At 31.3% G+C, this 20,942-nt stretch overlaps 2 protein-coding genes across 3 annotated transcripts in view; both read left to right on the forward strand.

Annotated features, from left to right (window-relative positions):
• Positions 1-20,942, forward strand: part of LOC121113675 (esterase E4) — a 111,040-nt gene that overhangs the window by 71,804 nt on the left and 18,294 nt on the right. The window lies entirely within an intron of this gene.
• Positions 16,736-18,171, forward strand: LOC121113677 (chymotrypsin-like elastase family member 2A). The gene has a single exon (XM_040707521.2). It carries the CDS (start codon positions 16,976-16,978, stop codon positions 17,735-17,737), a length of 762 nt encoding a protein of 253 aa, XP_040563455.1. The 5' UTR covers positions 16,736-16,975; the 3' UTR covers positions 17,738-18,171.

Below are 20,942 nucleotides of genomic sequence, written 5' to 3' on the forward strand. Positions count from 1 at the left end.
TAGGATTAACATTGAAGTAATTATTGCCAATGTTCTTGCTTCTTTTCTTCCTCGTCACAACTGATTACAGCTGATTTAATGAATTGTTAGGGCTATCATGTTGATATTAAGCTTCTTTTTTTTTTATCATTCTAATATACACTTGATTTTCCTCACTAAGTAATATATACAGGGATCACTGTATAAAATGAATTAATCTCTTAGGCCTTTCATTCAAATCAATTAAATAAGAAAAACACCTAATATAAAAAGTGATTGTGACGTTGGATGAGGTTTAATTACGAGTTATTAACTCCTTGGCTCATCAAATCATTGAAGAAAAAAAAAATATTTATCAGTCATTATTTTTCTTTATTATTGAGGAGAAAGGGTCTTTGTGTGTTGAGTGAGTAGCTACGTGTGATTGTGCTCATCAAAAACAGAGAATAACTCAAGGGATTAGTTGGGGTGTTATTTTAAAAATTTGTATTTGTCGACCCCTAATAACTCAGGTCAATGCGGCGAAATACTGCCAGTATTATATAGAATATTAAAGTATAAATTATATACTGGGTCACTGCATTCTCGAATCGAGAGTGTTATTCAATTCAAAATTTTAAAAACACATCTTTATATAAAAAGTTCATCATAGTTAGCCTTGTTATTGTCTCTTGCAAGCTTACTTTTGCTAGTTGAAAGATTAGATTGAATAATAAAGTTTCACTCCTTGGTCTTGGTACGGACTGTGCGGGTCTTCCACTTCTCCTGCATGTATTAAAAGTTCAAGTAACATTAAGAAATTTATCGCGAAAACTGGTTGAAAATTTAACAACATTGGAATTGTGACGTAGTTATGAGGATTTTGAATTCCTTCACAACCCTTTATGTCGTCTACGATATATAACAACCTTTAGTCCAAAAAGTAACAAAAACAGTATCTAAATCAGTGGATAGATAGTACGCCAATTCTTACAAACTTTGGAATTCTCACTCAATAAATGTTGGAAATTGTTTAAAGCTTAACAAGAGCTAATTTGGAATTCGACCAATAGAAGTTCAGAACACTGATAAGGGTATAAGAAGCAGAAAAATTGATAATAAAATACATAATTTTTTAATTTTTTTCACCACATGGCGTAGTTTTATTCAGAACCAAAATAAACTAAAGGATTAGCACACCGAATAAAATATAAAATTTTAATCGAAACTAAAAATAAAGATAAAAAAACAAACAGAAGAAAAATTAAAAGTTAAACAACGTTATTGGCACAGTCTTCATTTTTCTAAAGAACTAGGTCATATTTTTAATTACTTTTGTATGTAAATTAATAATTGGGATGACCTCTGTAAGGTTTAAGTCCTTCTTAATCCATTTTGCATATATTAATTTTTGTGTTTTTTTAATAATGTATACAACAAAATAAATAATAATTTTTTAAGCTACTGAGGTAATGCTTGAGGTATAGGATATATGGAAAATTATCCATCCCTCAATAAATAAGTATTCAAATCATTTTTGAGGGTTTTGGATAAGTTAGTAAATATTTTTTGGTCGCGGTGAAGAAAATATAAGATGGTGCAGTTGATTTGCATGTTATGTAGTGAAATAAAACAAATCTGATGATTTTTTAAGAGTTGCTCAGTCCTTAATTAATTTGATTAGATTCTAACAACAGGTACAATTGCAACGTCATGTTGTTATATGAATTTTTATTCTCAGGGGCGTCGGCATGGGGTGGGTTGGAGGGACTGTAGCCTTCCTTTCCCAAAATAAGGAATTTTCGGGTTTTACAAGAAAATTTAATATTTGAAATTATTTTCCAAAAAAAATTAACTTTTTGTGAATCAGCGAAATACTTTGGATACTCTAACGATCAAAACCACTGTACTCGCCCCCAAATCGAATCAAAGAAGTATCAGCGCTCTCTCCTTAATTTTATTGCAAGTTGCTAAAGTAATTTAATTTAGTGTTACGTTGAGTGCCAAAAACAAATTTACACATAGTTGCACAATGGATAATAAGGGAAACTATTTATGAAGTAAGAAAATAAATAAACAAATAATGTCATAGAAAAATAATTAAATATTGCTAAAGGCTATCAAACTATCATGCTAATACCATACCGAGTATTTTTAATATTCGTAATGTCTTTTTTGGTTTGAACTTTTTTTTAACCTTTTAATATGTGACTTTTTACGGTTCTCCAAGATCTTTACAAATTAAATTTACCAGTCATTTGGGTAGTGGACTGCGGCCTTCTGCATGGGTCTTGAAAATGTATTGTTGGTGGCTCTAGAAAAAGGCAAAGAACGTGATTGTTTGTATTCTTTTGCCTGTAGCTTTGCAATGTCTTATCGTATAGCATGGATATAGGTATCAAATCAAAGCCAATAAGCTGTACTTCAATTTGTACAAAGAGATTTATTATCTCTATTTTAATAATGGTGTCCTTTTCATATTTTAGTCCATTTGAAAACATTGAGATTTTCATAGGGTATATGTTCTTTTCCATCCATGGGGCTTGATGAATTCCACCGGGCTGGTTCTAATGAATACCTCGACTAGTTTTTTTTTCCTAGAATAATCAAGCACAACTCTGCTACCTCTCTGAAGTCTGCCCTTGGAGACGTCTTCTCTAGAAAATGGTATTTGACTTTAATTGATTTTTTGTTCATGCGGTGCAAATCTTTTCCAACTAGGGTATAATTCTTGGATTGTCCTTATCTGACATGGACCATACTTTTTTTACTGTTTTAATTTTTCCATGTTTCCTATAATAGTATAAATTAAATTAAAGCCATTATGAATCAATGTATTTATAGTTTGTTATAATAATAGATTTATTAGCTTTTGTTTAAGGAAAAATGTATTTTTTGTATTTATTCTATTTTTGTATACATATACGTCACGGTAATAACTTAGGATAATACCTTAAAAGAAGGGGAAAAAGTATAAAAAACGATCATTTTTTAATATCTGGGGTAAAATTTACCCATGAGCAGAAATAAAGGCTTACTAACATTTTTATAAAAATTGAAGCACAGTTTATTGGTTTTGATATGATACCCATATCAATCCTATAAGATAGGCCATTGCGAAGCTAAAGTCAAAGGAATACAAACAATCACGGTTTTTTTTGCCTATTTTTAGAGCCAGCAACAATAAATTACTTAAGAAATAATAGTCAAAATCACAAGACTTACTTAAGACATCATCATATTCAGTTATGTTAGTAGGATCATTATATTGAGCTCTATATTGATTATATTCAGAATAAATAAAAAATTAAGATATTATCTTTAGTTTATGTTTCAAATTATCATTTCAAGTTTACTACATAATATCCGATTACTCTTAATATATTACTTATTTCTCCACAATTTTGATGACTTTTTTATGACAAAAATATACATAGTATTTAAAAAATAATGTTTATTCCTAACTAAGGAAATATACTGAATATATTCATAAATGACTTGGATGCGGTTGATCAAAGTTATATTGTAACTAAGAGTAGACTACCATATTAATAAGCGTTTTTGAAGAATAATCACTTTATACACAATTTGGTACGTCCAAGGTATTTACCTAGGCGAAATGAGGTGTTATCCCTGCTGAATGAAGATAATGAATAAAAATACTATCACATCCCCAAGAATCATCTTACCAAAATAATGCATCATAGGTGCAAAAGAGAATATCTGATACTTTTCAGACTTTCTCTTAGTCTATAGATTTAAAGAGTGTTGTTCCATCAATTAAATTTTTTAGTCAAGCTCAAAATAGATAATCTTAACTTTCCATTATCTCACCTCTCACTCCACTTCTCCTCTTAAGCCGTTAGGGGAGAGTAAACTTCAGTCTCAGCACATCAGAAGAGCAAGAACTTCTTCCCCCTTTCCAACACGTCGGTTAGGACTAGTGATAAGTAGTTCTTCAAATCTTACTTCGAACCACTAAAAGATAATTCCCATTAGCCATTGCGTTGTTTGAGGAGTCAGACTCCTCCGGCATAATATGAGAGTTTATTTCAGGTCTCAAGGCAGACATACTGGGTACACGAAGTAAACAGAACGAATCCCATGTCCCATCAAGAATAGAAATTAAGAAGTGCTTACTACTTAGGATCAACATGTTCATATTTATTGTTGTTATTGGACTATTTAGTGATGATGCGATCCTTACTTTTGATTGATGGTAATTCTAATATAATATATATATGATACGACAAAATGATACCGTGCCAAATAAAAGCAAGTTGAAATGATCTGCGCTGAAAAGAGGCTAGCTCAAAAGATATACGCCAAAAAAGCGCGCCCAAATAAGTGGACATGAAAGTTGCCATTTCATTTCAGTTTCAACTTTGGAACTTTGAAATTGTATTTATTTTGATGCTCTCATTACTTTTTCTAAGAAATCATTTAATACCTTTTTGAACTTTTTTTGGTTCGATATGATCAATTTTATGATCATATCAAAATTTTCAAAGACATGCCCTCTGTCGATGGAATCATTTGCTTGGCTGGAAAAGAGCAATTACTTAAACAATTATATTTGAATTAATTGAAAGAAAATGATTTTTTTAGTTGAACATACTTAAGTGCTTACTATGAGTAAAAGCAAGGAAAATATTTAATGCTGAAAATTACTTGACTTTCAATTATGGAACATATAGTTATTTATAAATTCACCACTCAAAATCTCGATATACTTTTCGATTTCTGAGTACGTTCTCTTGCAATATGTCCGATCTTGAATCATCTGCCAAATTGCTTTGTTCTTCCATTAAAATATAAAGGCCTAATTTGCTAACCAATTGGGAGGAACCAGGGTACATTTTTAGGGTTACCCAAAACCCTCACGGATGTATGAGGTGTAGAGGTTGTATCTTTCACCAATCCTCGACCATGTCAGCTCTTGAAAATTCAAATGTGTCCTCCAATCTTGAGTTGCTTTTGATTAGGACTCAATTTTTGCAAAACGATCGACACAATGATCGACTAAATCAGGCGCTATTATCCCTGTTATTTCTGGGACTCATTTCGAATGGAATTGGCTCATTTTTTGCCTTCATGAGCTGTCTTGATTCCACTTTGCGACTGAGTTTATTATCTTTTCGATGCTTTCATTCTATTTGACATGGGAGATCGACTTTAGGAAGGATTTCATCTTTTAGTATTCTTCTAACTTCGCTCACCGGTCATTCCTAGATAAATAAATTTACTTTATGTAAAATTGAATTCAGACAAGATTCCTAGATTAGACAGAGTAAATGTAGTACTATCATGCTTACTTATTCTTAATCAGTGCAACTCCATCAAACCAATTAACAAAACATTAAAAAAACCCAAAAATATTCAGTGGTAATTTACTTGATGTAAGGTTTTGTGAATAATTAGTACCCCAAAGTTCCGTCGTTGTAACTTTTTTAAAGTAAACGTGTAACAAGTTAACTTAATATTATTTGAAATGTCATTAAAATAATGGAACATGCCTGATTTAAATGATTAATTAGGTATATTTACAAATGTGTAATTTAGCTGTAAGCGTTACAATAGTTGTTGTCTGGATAAGCCTTGGACTATACATGCAACTCTATAGTAATACAAGAAACGTTGTTTTAAATTCTTACAAATCAATCCATTATATCTTGAATATAACGCATTCGTTTTCACTTATAGTAGAGGTTAATTAAATTCCTTGTTAGATTTGTGTAATTATATTTAGCATAAAAATACAAAACAGGTTTCAAGCAATTCCACATCATTTTATAAATACAAGCTTTAATATTTTGTATGTCTAATTTGTTTGTACGTGAGTTAATACTTATGGAATATTTATATCGATAGTAATTGCTAAGGAAATTCGCAAATTGTAATTGGATTTAATTTTCAAACAGTGGGTTTCTCGACTATATTTTGATGTCATTGGTTAATTCCCACTCGGTAATATCAGTGAAAGAAACTTAAAAACAATTATCAAATAAAATGTTCGATCTAAACTCATTTTTTATAATTGACTTGTACAAAAAGTTTATAGATATATTATTTGTAACACTTCCAGATTGAAACGCTTATTTAACACAATTTTTTTTAATCAAAAACTTTTTTATTTCAGTTCAAAAATGTGGTATTCGTGGAAGAAATATTGATTTTAGCACGTGAATTCTCATAGATTATCTTATTCTGATGAATTAACTGGGGAATGCTTCGTACAAACTCAATTAAATTTTGTCATTTGATCTTTAAATCTTGAGAGTTAAAAAAAATATAGTTAAATCTATAACAGTGGTTCTTAAACAAGAGGGGGGGGGGGCGTGTATAAAAATAGTAATCATCAATGGACTCAGATTTTTGTACTTGCTACCGGAATGTATTTTTCCCCCCCTAAAACGGTTCTCATTATCATTTTACTCTTGAGGAGAAAACATATACGTATAAACTATAAAGTGTAACCTCAAATGAGTTTGCTCATGAATGAATGAAGAGTTATAAGCAGTGCTATAAATCCTGTGAATTATTTAGTTCCCTCGTTTTTTGTGAATTGGGGAACTGAAGAAGAAATTTTATTTTTGGTAGCTTCTTTTACTATTTTTAAATTGCTGAGTAGTGAACATCCTTTCCTAAATATATTTAGTTATATTCAAATCCTAATTAAACATTCGTTTGTGCTCATATAAAGACGGAGCGTAATTGAAGTTACAAGAGAAATTAAAATAATTTCTCTTGTAACTTCAATTAATGGGGATTGTGTAATTACAAACATTCAACCATGTCTAAAATACTTCGAAGAAGTCCTCTGTGACAAGCGAATCTTTTTTATTATTTCTTTCTCCATAATGTTTAAGTGCAGTGATTGTTGATTCATGAAACAAACTATCTGTCACCTTCACAATCATTTTTTCTATTGACCGTAGTTTCAATAGGCCCTCAGTTAGTTTGTGGTCAATTTTAAGGGGTTTCCTAGTTCCAAATTGTAAAGATCTACAATATGTAAAACTTTTCCTTCCATTAATTTTCCTCTGAAGTTGTATAATACGAAATGAGTTTGGGACAACAAGTTGTTATAAAAGTTCTTCATGGCATGATCTGAACCTAAAAGTATATATATTTTAGATTTTGAAATGTAAGGATTGGCAATATAGGGTCCAAGATTTCCATGACAAGGCTCAGAGGAATAAGTTTTTGACTTATTTAGTGGCATCACAAATTGTTGCACGAAATTAGAATCCATTTTGAGAAACAACTTGGTTGAAAACAATTTTTTTTATTGTTTAAGTATTTAATTTGGATATGGGCTGCATTGTTATCATGTCGTTATAAGTAAAAGGAAGGCTCATATTCAGAACGAAAAATATTGTCTTGGATACCTCTTCACAATCTCGTAGTCCAAACACAATCCAGAGAAGTTCTCGACTCATCTTGTGCAGTACGTTTTGTCGAATACAATACTAATGTTTTTGTCTAGATGACTTTGAAAAGAGTTTAAACGAGCCTTCAGATATTTTACGATTGTGTCTGAAAGCCTATTTCTAAATTAAGTGATGTTGACAGTTCCTAAAGTCGACTTATAGTTGGAAAACCTTTCTTTGCGGAGTTCTCTGTGTAAAGCAGCTGAAAATCTTTTCCTTGACATACACAAAGTATAAATCTATGTGGTGTACCTCCTCTATGAAGGATTTTAAGAAGCAGGGATAATTTTTCTGTCCGGAATCGCAGTTTTTTTTCTTTATATTCATTCTATTGAAGATTAAGGCTTTGGAGATGCTTAATAACTGATTCTATTTCATCTTCAACATTGGTTTCAGTTGAATTTTCAGAAAGAAAATCGGATGTCGACAATGAATATAAATAGGCCAGTAAGTTCAATAAAATATCACACTTATTAATATGATTATTGTCAATGATGTGTTCCAGTAGTTGAAATGGGAGTTCCTTGTTCCTGTATCTGAAAAATTGAAATATACATGATAATTTTGCTTTTACATTTTAACAGACTAAAATACTTACCAAATTCTAATTGATAAGTCTAAATTAACTTTGGTACAAAATCCGATAAAAAATCCATGGGAATCGGAAAATTTAAGATTATGAAATATCAATGCCTGATCAATGGAGTAAAAGCGCCCATACACCTCATTAGCTCAGCGAGCCCTTCCCAGTTTTAAATCCAATTCTTTAATTCAAAGAAATAGTATCGGCCATTTTAAATGTATAAATTTTATTCATAATATTTTCATTTTCTTTTAACATCAGAGTCGAGGAGAGAGATGCTTTGCTCTTCGCTATTTTGGCTGGGTTGGAAAATAGGGGGGGAGCATGATGGAAACTGGGTTGGTATAGCATCTTTGTTTAATATTTTGTATAGATATCCTTACGCCGATATAGTCGGATATTGTGAAGGCTCCTTATTGTTATAAGAGGGAGCTTTGATCCATACATACTGTCATTTCTTGATCCTTATAAAAATATGGAAATGTCTTTTGGCGGAAGGCTGATCCTTCTTTTCATACTTAGTTAGCCTGAAACCACTACGGCATCCTGGCTCGACCCAAAGTTTTCCCATTACTCAGATTAACTTTTACTTAAACAGTGTACTCAAATTTCCTCCTTGAAGTTAATACGAAATCCAGAAAATCGGATTATCGGAAAAAAATTGGATTTCTTTTTACTAGACCTATTATTTGTTATTGGATTCACACTTGAAAAATTATATAAACATATTCAGATAGGTTCATTTAGTGACTAATTGAACCAAATTTCAAGAAAAAATATATTTATAATAACAAATAAATAAAATACATTATTGTGTACATTGATTATTTTCTATGAATCGTCTTACTAAACAATATTTGTAAGTCACTGGAATATGAAATGGTAGTGTATCCAATAGGTATTCTAGGTAGATTAGATTAACTACAATTTTCAAATTCATTTAATTAATTTTTTAACTAAATATTTCATTTAAATTTGGATTTTATTTATCAACACTCAAACACATATTAAAATATACTCTATGCAAATTATTCCTTTCTTAGGCAGTCAAGTACATTTTTGAACATGAGTCTTGATAAATTATAAATTTTCTATTATAATTGAAAAGTTCAAATACGGAAGTAAGGAGAGAACTTCTTGAGCCGAGTCACATTCATGAGAATTTTATCCTTCGAATCAGATAACACTAAATAATAGTTTTTTCGAATAAAAAGTGGGATGTTGTAAAATAGTGATCCCCAAACACAAAGGAAAAATATTTATTACATTCTTTTGTGGCTATTAAAAAGTTGTCCCACTCTTCAGATCCAAATTCCCGAATTGAAGAGCCCAAGGAAAAAATATATCTTTTTGATCTTCATTTTCGGTTTCAAGTTTTCCGTTGGAGTTTGATTAAAGCTCTACACGAAGTTTCCCTTACAGACAAAATATAAATAATCTTCCCAGGAAAAATTGACCTCAAATGCACTCCTACACTAGGACCTTGCGATACATGATGTGACTGTATAATGTCTTAATTTAGGGGGATTCTTCATGAGACAATTTTCTCCGATGACAATTCATGTGTGAAGTAACTATCTTCGCATAAATGAGTTTAAAGTTAGAAAAAAATAACAGCTTAACTCAAAAATCTTATTTAAGAATTGATTGGTTAGCTTAATGTTTAAGTCTTCAAAAAAATCAAGCCTATTTTTTGATATATTTTTCAATAATTTTATTCTTGAGAAGGATCTCAATAAGGGAAACACCTTGTACATATGTGGATTCTTCGAGCCACATACTTAGTTTTGTGGCAGTTCTTCTTTATTCAGTACAGTCCAATATAAGGACCGGTCCTATCGATTCTTGGAAATATGAAATTTTGAACTTGTACGGACTCGTTCGGAAGGAAGGAAAAACAGTCCAAAATAGTTTATCTCATCAGATATTCCTTTTAATGATTAATTTTTAGCTGCTAAATTCGTATTTAATCTAAATGTTAAATTTCATTAGTCCCAATATTTTCCCACTAACAGGCGTAATTGAAAAAAGCAACTATTAATCTAATATACCAAAAAAAAAAAATTGTATAACTGCATAGAAAGTAACAGGAAAATGTTTTTAGAAAACTTTGACTATCTATAGAAAACCACTCTTTTGTTGAGACGAAATAGCTTTTTAATGATCAAAATGAGTTGTTTATTTAAGTCCCTGTGACAAGCCAATCTTTTTTATTATTTATTTCTCCATAATGTTTGTGCAGTGATCTGTTGATTCATGAAACAGTGCTTACGTGACAGATGGCTTCAATTATTTTTCTATTGAATTTTATCGATGTTCTCGAGTTGGTCTTCCAGATCATATTTTCAAAATTACCCTAGTCCCAGAATCAACTTAACCAAAATTGCACCATTTTGCTGTTACAGTATACGGACTAATAATATCATTTATATTTTTAGCTGCATGCCTTGTATTTTCGCCTTTATCTAAGAAAAACAATAAAAATATTGCGTATTTTTTCTTTGCTTGTGTCCATCTTTGATGCTCGATTAAACAATACTGAGTCAACTAATCATAAAATGATGAAAGAAGTACTTTTAATACGAAATCCAGATTGGTAAATCTATTTATTGGAAAAATAATGGATTTCTTTTTACTAGACCTATTATTTGTTATTGTATTCAAACTTGAAAAATTATAAAAACATATTCAGATAGGTTCATTTAGTGATTAATTGAACCAAATTTCAAGAAAAAATATATTTATAATAACAAATAAATAAAATACATTTCTGTGTACATTGATTATTTTCTATGAATTGTCTTACAAAACAATATTTGTAAATCACTGGAATATGAAATGGTAGTGTATCAAATAGGTATTCTAGGTAGATTAGATTTAACTACAATTTTCAAATTCATTTAATTAATTTTTTTTTTCTAAATATTTGATTTAAATTTTATTTATCAACACTCAACCCCATATTAAAATGTACTCTATGCAAATTATTCGTTTCTTAGGCAGTCAAGTACATTTTTGAACATGAGTCTTGTTAAATTATAAATTTGCTAGTATAATTGAAAGTTCAAATACGGAAGAAAAGAGAGAACTTCTTGAGCCGAGTCACATTCATGAGAATTTGATCCTTCGAATCAGATCACACAAAATATAGTTTTTTCAAATAAAAAGTGGGATGTTGTAAAATAGTGATCCCCAAACACAAAGGAAAAATATTTGTTGCATTCTTTTGTGGCTATTAAAAAGTTGTCCCACTCTCCAGATCCAAATTCCCGAATTGAAGAGCCCAAATTGTATAACTGCATAGAAAGTAAGAGGAAAATGTTTTTAGAAAACTCTTACTATCTATAAAAACCCACTCTTTTGTTGAGACGAAATAGCTTTTTAATGAACAAAATGAGTTTGTTATTTAACCTATTAAATGTGATAGTTATTTAGAACAGCTAGAAAAAAGTTATACATATAATTTATCTATTTATGACTTAAATAAGAGATTGGAATTTTAAAAAGTTCAAAAAAGAATTAATTAACCCTAATTTCAGTAGTATTTAGGTACATGTAGAAATAAATGATTTGGGAGACAGATAAAGTCTAGTAACAAGAAATCAATTATTTTTTCTTTAATTTCAATGTTTTATCAACCATAGTACGAATGCTCCGATGAAGGTAAAATATGCAACGGTTTTGTTCGACAACTTGTTGCCATTTTGAAGGTAATTTCATAATCCCATTTTCATAGAAACCCTTGTCCCTATTGGCGAAAAACTACACCTGGGAGAATCAATTTTCACCAGCTTCTTTTGAGACGAATTTTTCACGGACAAAACCCTTGGCCATAGAGTGGAACCGGTAATAATCATTTCATGCAAGGTCTGAACTATAAGGCAGATGCATAAGAATCTCCCAATTAAGCTTTCGGAACTTCTGGCGAGTTAATATCTATGTTTGTGTACTGGCATTGTCTTGATAGAACACAAATCTTCTCCTATTGTCCAAAGACGGCCGATTTTGGGTGACGGATTCCTTTAGGTGATCTAATTGTTGACAATCAACTCTGAATTAAGAGATTTCCATAAGGGAGCAGTTCATAGTAGACGATTACCTGTCAACCCCTCCAAACACACACCAAAATCTTCCTGGAGGTTAATCTTGCAGTGGCAACCATATGCACCGCCTCACTGACATTGGACCACGACCGTTTTCGATTTATGTTGTCGTAAGTATCCATCCGCTACTTAATTATTTAAGTTGTTCCAAACGGATGTTTGTGCATAGTTTAGCTGTTAGGCAATTGAAACAGTGCTTACATGACAGTCGGCTTCAATTATTTCCATAATTTTATGGATGTTTTCGATAGTTGGTCTTCCAGAGCATATTTGACATCAAAATTACCCGAACAGAATCAACTTAACCAAAATTGCACATGATTTTGCTGTTACAGTATACGGACTATGAATATCATTTATATTTTTAGCCTCATGTCTTGTATTTTCGCCTTTATCTAAGAAAAACAATAAAAATATTGCGTATTTTTTCTTTGCTTGTGTCCATCTTTGATGCTCGATTAAACAATACTGAGTCAACTAATCATAAAATGATGAAAGAAGTACTTTTAATACGAAATCCAGATTGGTAAATCTATTTATTGGAAAAATAATGGATTTCTTCTTACTAGACCTATTATTTGTTATTGTATTCAAACTTGAAAAATTATAAAAACATATTCAGATAGGTTCATTTAGTGATTAATTGAACCAAATTTCAAGAAAAAATATATTTATAATAACAAATAAATAAAATACATTTCTGTGTACATTGAAACAGATATTAAAATATACTCTATGCAAATTATTCCTTTCTTAGGCAGTCAAGTACATTTTTGAACATGAGTCTTGTTAAATTATTAATTTTCTATTATAATTGAAAGTTCAAATATGGAAGAAAAGAGAGAACTTCTTGAGCCGAGTCACATTCATGAGAATTTGATCCTTCGAATCAGATCACACAAAATAATAGTTTTTTCGAATAAAAACACGCTAAATAGGTAATTATTAATTGGAAAAACAAAATTCTATATATCTTTTTTTTTATCGATATTTTACTACTATGAAACGGTGTTTTTTCCCTAACATTTACCCCATATTATCCCAACTAAGATTTTTGTGTCAAAATTTAAAGATTTGATAGATTTTGGCGTGTTACATGTAAAATTATGTTTTGTGTATAAATTTGGACATTTTTGGGTGCCTTAAGGGCCTGATTTCTTTGCGTCTGTTTAAACTGACACTGACCGGATAAGTACGCGTATCCTTCTCCCTTTTCATAAAATAATGAATAAAAATTAGTCCAAAAGTCCAAATTTTTTTGTCTATACTTTTTATGTGATGAAAAACAAGATTAGACATTCAATACAAATTTATTTCTATCTTGATATGGATATTTATATATTGATAACTAAATACATATGATACTTATTTGAATTATTTTATGTAAAATTCCTTGAAACAATCAGGATGGAGTCCAATGTTGCATTTTCGATAATAATATTTACTGGTTTTGAAACATTTTGCAGATCACCTCTGATTTACTTTGATAAACCAATGGTCAACTTTGTGATAGTGATTATGAAAATTTACTTTTTTGTTTTGTTTCGGGTGTTGAAGACATACTGATTCGAATCTTTTATGGTATACTTCCACTATTTATCTCTTAAATCCTAAAAGCTCAATTTTTTTTTTTTAGTCTTTTGGCTAGAGGCGGCAAACAGTATATTTGATAGACATTATTGACTGATGCATCTACACAAAATAGGAAAAGAGGCCACCAACACTTTTTACTTCGTAAATTAATCATATACTTGCTCAAATTTTGGCCTAATGCAGGGGTCAGCAACCTATGGCAAGTGGAGGAATATTTAGTGGCACGTGCAAATTAGAAGATATCCCCGTAGTTTGTGTGTGTTGTTTACCGTTATTGTTCATGGTGGCATACTCATTTATTAGAAATGATGAAGTTGGCACTCCATGTCTCAAAGGTTGCCTACACCTGGCCTAATCTGTCAATTCCACCCAAATATTTATTATAAACCGTAATTGCGTTTGGCTGTTCTATCTTGAATCAACCACCTTTTTCATTGATGTACTGACATGACATTTTTACTGGTTCCTTTCCATATAATGTTGAAGCAACAGTAAAAGACCATTTACTAGAAAAGAGCTTCCTCTAACTCTTTTTTTTTGTTTTCATATATCGACTGTGATCAAGGGTGTATTGCCAATTTTATTAGGTAGAGTTGTTCTCGTTGCAGCAATAACTTTCAATTTTTAACAATTTCAAAAGTTTAGGACTTGTAAAGAAGTTATTCATTACTACATCTTTGTTATAATAACAGTCTCTTCCTGCATACGGATAAAATTGTAGGGTGTAACAAAGTGGTGTTGCCCCAAACACTCATTTGGATGTACTGTGTATAGCTATGACGTAGATAATAAGGTACCATTGATTCATCGATACTTACATTCTTTTCTGAAATAAAATTCTTGATTGAGTTTTTCTTGACCATTTTTACCGCAAATTTATCGGAAGGTTCCAATTCATCATTGTTTGCTCAATACAAAACTTCATTATTTCATTGAAACGATTTTTCGTAAAAAGTACTTTCCCACGACTTTTGTCCTCCTCAAACTTCACCATGAACGAAGATATCAAAATTGAATTATGAATAAAACCCTGTAAAAAATCGATTTTCGTAGGATATACCGGGTGCGCAAAAAATCTTTACATTTCGTTTCTGCTACATAAATCAAGGTTTTTGTGGATGCAGTAAAATAGTTCCGGTCAGATGAAAAAGCTACTTCTTCCTAAGTGTCTTAGAAGACAAGAAAATGCTATCTGAACGTGACTAGTGAATTTCGGTCCGCACACTTTTGGACGCTGGCAACAGACTAATGGAGATTGCCATGGGTCCAGACTAACTATTAACAACCTCAAGGACTGTGTCAACCAGCACTGGGATGCCATGTCTGAGGACTACACCCACAATAGGTGCAAAGCTTTCCGTAGCCACCAGGAATCCATCATTGCTGCCAAAGGGGGCTACATCGATGATTAAGACAGCAAGACATCATATTAGTTATTTTGATGTTATTGACATACCCTATTACAACTGTTTGCTGAAATATATCTTGATAAAGTTTTAAATTGAAAGTGTAAAGAATTTTTGTCGCACCTGGTACTGTTTCTATTTAGAAAAATTCTTTTCTCCAGAGACAATATGGGTTAGTTAATCATTTATATGATAACATTTATCATCTTTTTAAAATCAATTGGAATTTGTATAAATAATTTTTCGTTTCCAATAAATATTTTTAAATATAATTACAGAATATTTAGATCAAAAAACACAATTATCGGCAATTGAATATCATATTATTACATATAATTCTGAAATGTAAAGTAATATGTATTAAAAAAATACGTATAAGCTAGATAAAAGGCTTTATCAGTTTAAACTGACTCTGGAAGACATGGGTTAAAGGTTAAGGTCATAATGAGATGCAACTCTTTACCAGATCCTTCATTATGTTCTCCATAAAATGTTTCAACACCATTTGTTCTTTCATTAAATTACCATTAAAACAAGGATTTTTTTTTCCCAAATGGATCCAATGGTCCTAGAGAACAGGAACGCCCATTTTTGAGATAACTTTCAATTCTACGTCCTTCCTATACATCCACATTACGAAATGTTACGTATCCATGTTTTGAAGTTCGGATATCAGAGATATCTTGATCAACTGGGTAAGAAGCTAATTCTACCGATATCAATTTTTACCCAACTTTTGGCGCACATGTTGAAATTTATGAGTAGATCAGGTGTCCCAAATTTCAAACATAATTCTTAGTCGTTGATGAGATAAACACTCGTTTTAGTCTCTTTTTAGACCAAACTTTTCAGTGTTACTTTAATGCTTTATTATCGGACGCCAATGTTTCTTGTATATTTTTTAATATCCAAATGAGCTTACTGTTTGAAATTTGGTACTTGACAATTTTGAACCGTGATAATTCTAAAAATGAAATCAAAAATAGAATATTGAAAATGTCTTTTAATCTCAATTTATATTTAAAAATATTTTAAAAAATCGGAAATATACTTGATCAAGAATTCTTATGATAATGAAACTTTGGAAAAATGTTCTACTAATCTAGGGGTATGACGGTGTTAAAAATACAGGTGTTTCTTGTTATCATATCTGTCAGGGTGGGATCTCAAAATTAGGTTACTCTTCTTGTGAAGTTTTTGTCTATTTTACGTACGTGTTTATGCTTAAACTTAAATTATGAGATTTAAATAGACATTTAACAGAAAACTAAAGTACAGTAATTCATAATATTGAGTAGAAGTGTCCAAATTTCAAAAAAATATGAATTGGTAATACATTGGTGTATCACTTGTTTATAAAGCTGGACATCATTTTATAACTGTTTGTTCACCATTTTTTGAGATTTGGAACTATTGCCCAATCGCTGCTGTTGGTGTTATTATCACCATGGTGTCATTAGCCTCCTTTTAGGGGATTAAAACACACAAATGTTTCTTTAACCCTCTCCTGCCCAAGATAAAAGACTATATATGTATTTAAAAAATAAAGTTATTTATATGTTAAGTAATTATATTACATAGGTATTGGAAATCCAACAAACATCTGTCTAGTGGACCAATGAATTGAATTTGCTTTCTACCAACGGTTCTTGGGTTTTTTTCTGTTGTTTTTTGTTGTTGTTGTTTTTTAAGATATATTCCTTTATAAAATATAATTAACGCCGTGCTATTATACATTTACTTTAAGAAAAACTAAGTAAATATTAATTTAGTTAATCTATATGAAATAATCCTTTTATTTATATTAATTGATAAAGATATTTTTCTCATTAGTCAATTTTGTATAAATATGCTTAGAAAATAGAAATCAAGTATTATATCGAAATAGTTTACGTAACCATGAGGACATTAGTATTCTTGGCTATCATTGCATCTGCTTTGGCTAATCCAAAATATCCAGATACTTGTGGTTTGGAAAACAAACCTTTAGCGGATTCAAAAATTGTTGGAGGACAGGAAGCAGCAAGGAATCAGTTTCCATGGCTAGCTTCTGTATATACCTTTGGTGCTTGCACTGGTTCTGTTTTGGATGAAAATTGGATTATAACTGCTAAGCATTGTATAATACCTCTTGAGGGTGCCAAAGTTCGTGTTGGCGTTCATAGTATTGCAGATGGTGCATATGAACCAAATATGCAAACCCGAAACAGTTCTGAAATTCACGTATCGTCGACTGGAGACTTTGCTTTAATCAAATTGGAGAGTCCTTTGGAATTAAATGAATATGTCCGACCCGTTTGCTTACCAACACGTGAAGATGCTAATATTACTTTTGTTGGCAAATCGACAACCATAACGGGATGGGGTATTAATAGTTTTGATAGAACAACTTACCCCGAATTATATTTTGCTAAAAATGTAAAAGTTATTGAATGCAATTGGCGAGGTGTTATCTGTACTGATTCAAATCCAGGAAAGGCTATCTGCTTTGGTGACAGCGGTGGCCCTCTTAACTACGAAATGGAAGATGGAAAGTATATGCAAATTGGAGTCAACCGATTTGTGACTAATCCTAAATGTGTTGGAGGTATCAATGGATATGCACGTATGACATCACATCTAGACTTTATTCAAGAAATAACTGGAATGGTGATTGAATAATGCATTTTTCATTTTTCTTAAATAAAGATATTCTACCATATTCGAATAAATTTTGGAACAATAAGAGTATTGAGCACTAAATAACTCTTTATATAAAGTATCATTTATTTATGTACATTTACAGTGGTTACAATTTATATAATTATTAGGAATCAAGCACGGCTGACTACCCTCTCCAGCTTAATCAAATCTTCATCGTTTGTTTTAGAGATTAGGGTGTCACTGGACCAAATATCATAAAATTGGTTTTCCATTTAAAAAAGTATTTTGTATGCTGTCTAATTTTAGGTTAAGTTTGGAATTTGACTTCCTTCTCCCCAAATTATAGTCCTTGAATTGTTTCATTGTCAAAAATGCGCAGTTTACAATTTTTAATCTTATTCTTTACCAGGGCTACGATCAGTTTTAGATTTTCAATAAAGTTCTACACAAGACTTATCATTTGATTATTTTTACAGATAAATTCTTAAAATGAGATGGTTAATATAAATTACTATGACACTATCATCTTAATAAAAAATAGGGCTGACTTAATATTTATTCAAAAAAATTTAAACCTTTGTCTGTAAAGTTGTTTGCAACCGTTACCGGTATTTTCGCCTCCTACATTTTTGCCAATGGTAATTTTTCCTCCAGGAGATTTAGTCGCATGACATCTTCGCCGTCTTTTATTGTTTTTCTATTATTGGTTTGAGTTTTACTGTTGTATATCGATCAGTAAAGTAATCTGTAATCTTTATATATGTTTATTACTGTTTATATATTATACCTAAGGAGTAAAGGAATCACGGATCTAGGATGTTTAGTCTAAAGTGGCACATTAATTAATCACAGTCGTTGCATTAGTTGAGGCTGGAAAAAATGGAAAAAAACTCCATCACTAAAGAAAAGAATATTTATTGATGAATCATAGCTCTTGTCCGAGGATGGTGGGTAGCCTCTTATTTCTCTACTGCATCTACTTTTACTCTCAACGGAGATTAAATAGCTCACGAATAGCTCTTTTCTTGGATTCATCTCACTTGGCCTTAGTCTGGAGCACTATATATATGGAGAGTGCACGTCTTTTCAGAAAATACATAGGTTGACATAAACAATCACTTTTAGTATATCTAAAGGAATGATCTATGAAATCTTAACTAAATAATAATTAAGTGTTAACCATTATTCAAAAAACATTAGATTCTACAATTTTACTTACCTATGCAATTAGAGAATAATAATAATCACGTTACATACAAAAAATTGTAGTTATTATGTTTATTTCAGAATGCTGACCCATTTAAAAACATACTTAAATTATTATTATATTTTACCGTATTATTTTAATATATTTACTTCATATATAACTGTAAGGAACTCAATAAAAATTCACTTTCAATTTGATTGAAGTTTTTAATTTGGTGGTATATTTAAAAAAAAAAGACATGATCTGATACATGATACATAATCTTAGACCAATAATTTCGGGACTAAAAAATTGCTATCTTACATATTTACAAGCATCCGTATGAATGTATTTGATTTTACAATACATTCACTATCGTGTTTTAAATAAAATGCTAATTTTATTAAAGTATTTAGTAATGACAATATGAAATGAATGGTTACGTACAAAATTGAGCTTCAATCTAACCTATACCGGGCCGTGCAGAATTATTTACCGATTTTTGTTCAGAACATATCGCGGACAATAATGACATTTCGAATGACTTGAGACACAATTTATTCATACATTTTTAGAATAATAAAATAGTCTGTGATCAAATTTAATCAATGTAGCCACCATTTGACTCAATGACACTGGTCAGGCGACGTCTGAAGCTGCCACAGACTTGCTGGATGTAATCGGCGTCCATGGAGGACCAGGCCTTGTTGACAGCAGCCTTTAAGGCATTTATGTTCTTGTTTCGTTTTTTTCAGGCCTTGGTCTCCACGTGCGCCTAGATAGAGAAGTCTAGTGTGTTCAGATCTGGGCTCTGAGGGGGCCAGTAGTCCTTGGGCCAAAAGGTCATGTTGTCCTTGAGCCACTCCTGAGCTTTCTTGGAAGCGTGGGCGGGTGCTCCATCTTGTTGAAAAACCCAAGGAGAGTTGCCGACTATGGATTTGATCCACGGAAGGACCTTAGACGCCAGAATCTTCAAATAATCCTCCGCTTGTAAATTGTCTTCAATGAGGCACCAACCTGTTCCTTAATGTTGTTATGAGACACTCCCGCTCGGAGGAGGGCTGCAATTTCGATCCTCTTTGTTTCCTGATTAGACATGGTCTCACGTGTGGAAGTTGTTACGCTCTTACAGGAAGGATTTTTGTTTATTTTAATAGTAAAAATACGAAACAATCAGATTGGTTGCCACAAAACCTCTTAAAAAGTATATTTACATCATCGGTAAATACCTATTTCATAGTCAAGTGAATTGCGAATGGTGTGCTACGAAACATTTCATAAAAAGTAATCAATTTACATAGAAATTGATAATGATACAAACAAAATTAGATCCATAATTTTTCAAAATATATATATTTTGTTTTAGGAAACCTCAAAACATAATTTAATAATTAGAATTGTAGAAATCTTTGAAAAAAATATTTATTAAGAACAATACAATTCAAGAAGAAAATGAACACTATTCATTTTTTCTCCTCAACCATCGTTCATTCGTTCAAAAATGAACGGAAAGCGTGAACACTGTTGATTTTTCTGTTCAATCTCCATGCTTGATGTTGACAGATGTCGTTGTCTTTATTTAGGAGGTAGAAAATAGTTATTGAACTGACCATATTTGCTTTATCTTCAAAGATCCTGATCCTTTTCGTTATCTTGAGGAGTCAGTCCTTGGTCATTAAAGAAACAAATTCCGACGAGGATTGAACTTATTTAAAATTGCCATGTAAATGAAGATTTGGAGAGCCAGTCCATACTCGCTTAGAAACTCATTCAGAATAAAATTGGAAAACTGAGGCAAGGAGACGAATAGATGGATTCGTTTTAATCGATTGAAATTCAAATTGACTTTTGACTCAGGAGCAACTAGCAAGAACGACTTGTTACTAGTGTTGTATAGGTCCTTAATTAGGAGCACGTTCCAGTCCAGTATGGTCCCATCCAGGATATTCCTCCAGACTTTGGTGTGGCCATCGGAAACAACCAGACTGAGTACTAAAATAGTTGGTCATCAAGTTTGTACAATCGACCCCAACCTTG

Source organism: Lepeophtheirus salmonis, chromosome 2 (genome assembly GCF_016086655.4).
Source record: "Lepeophtheirus salmonis chromosome 2, UVic_Lsal_1.4, whole genome shotgun sequence".
In the NCBI taxonomy this organism is placed as follows: Eukaryota; Metazoa; Arthropoda; class Copepoda; order Siphonostomatoida; family Caligidae; genus Lepeophtheirus; species Lepeophtheirus salmonis.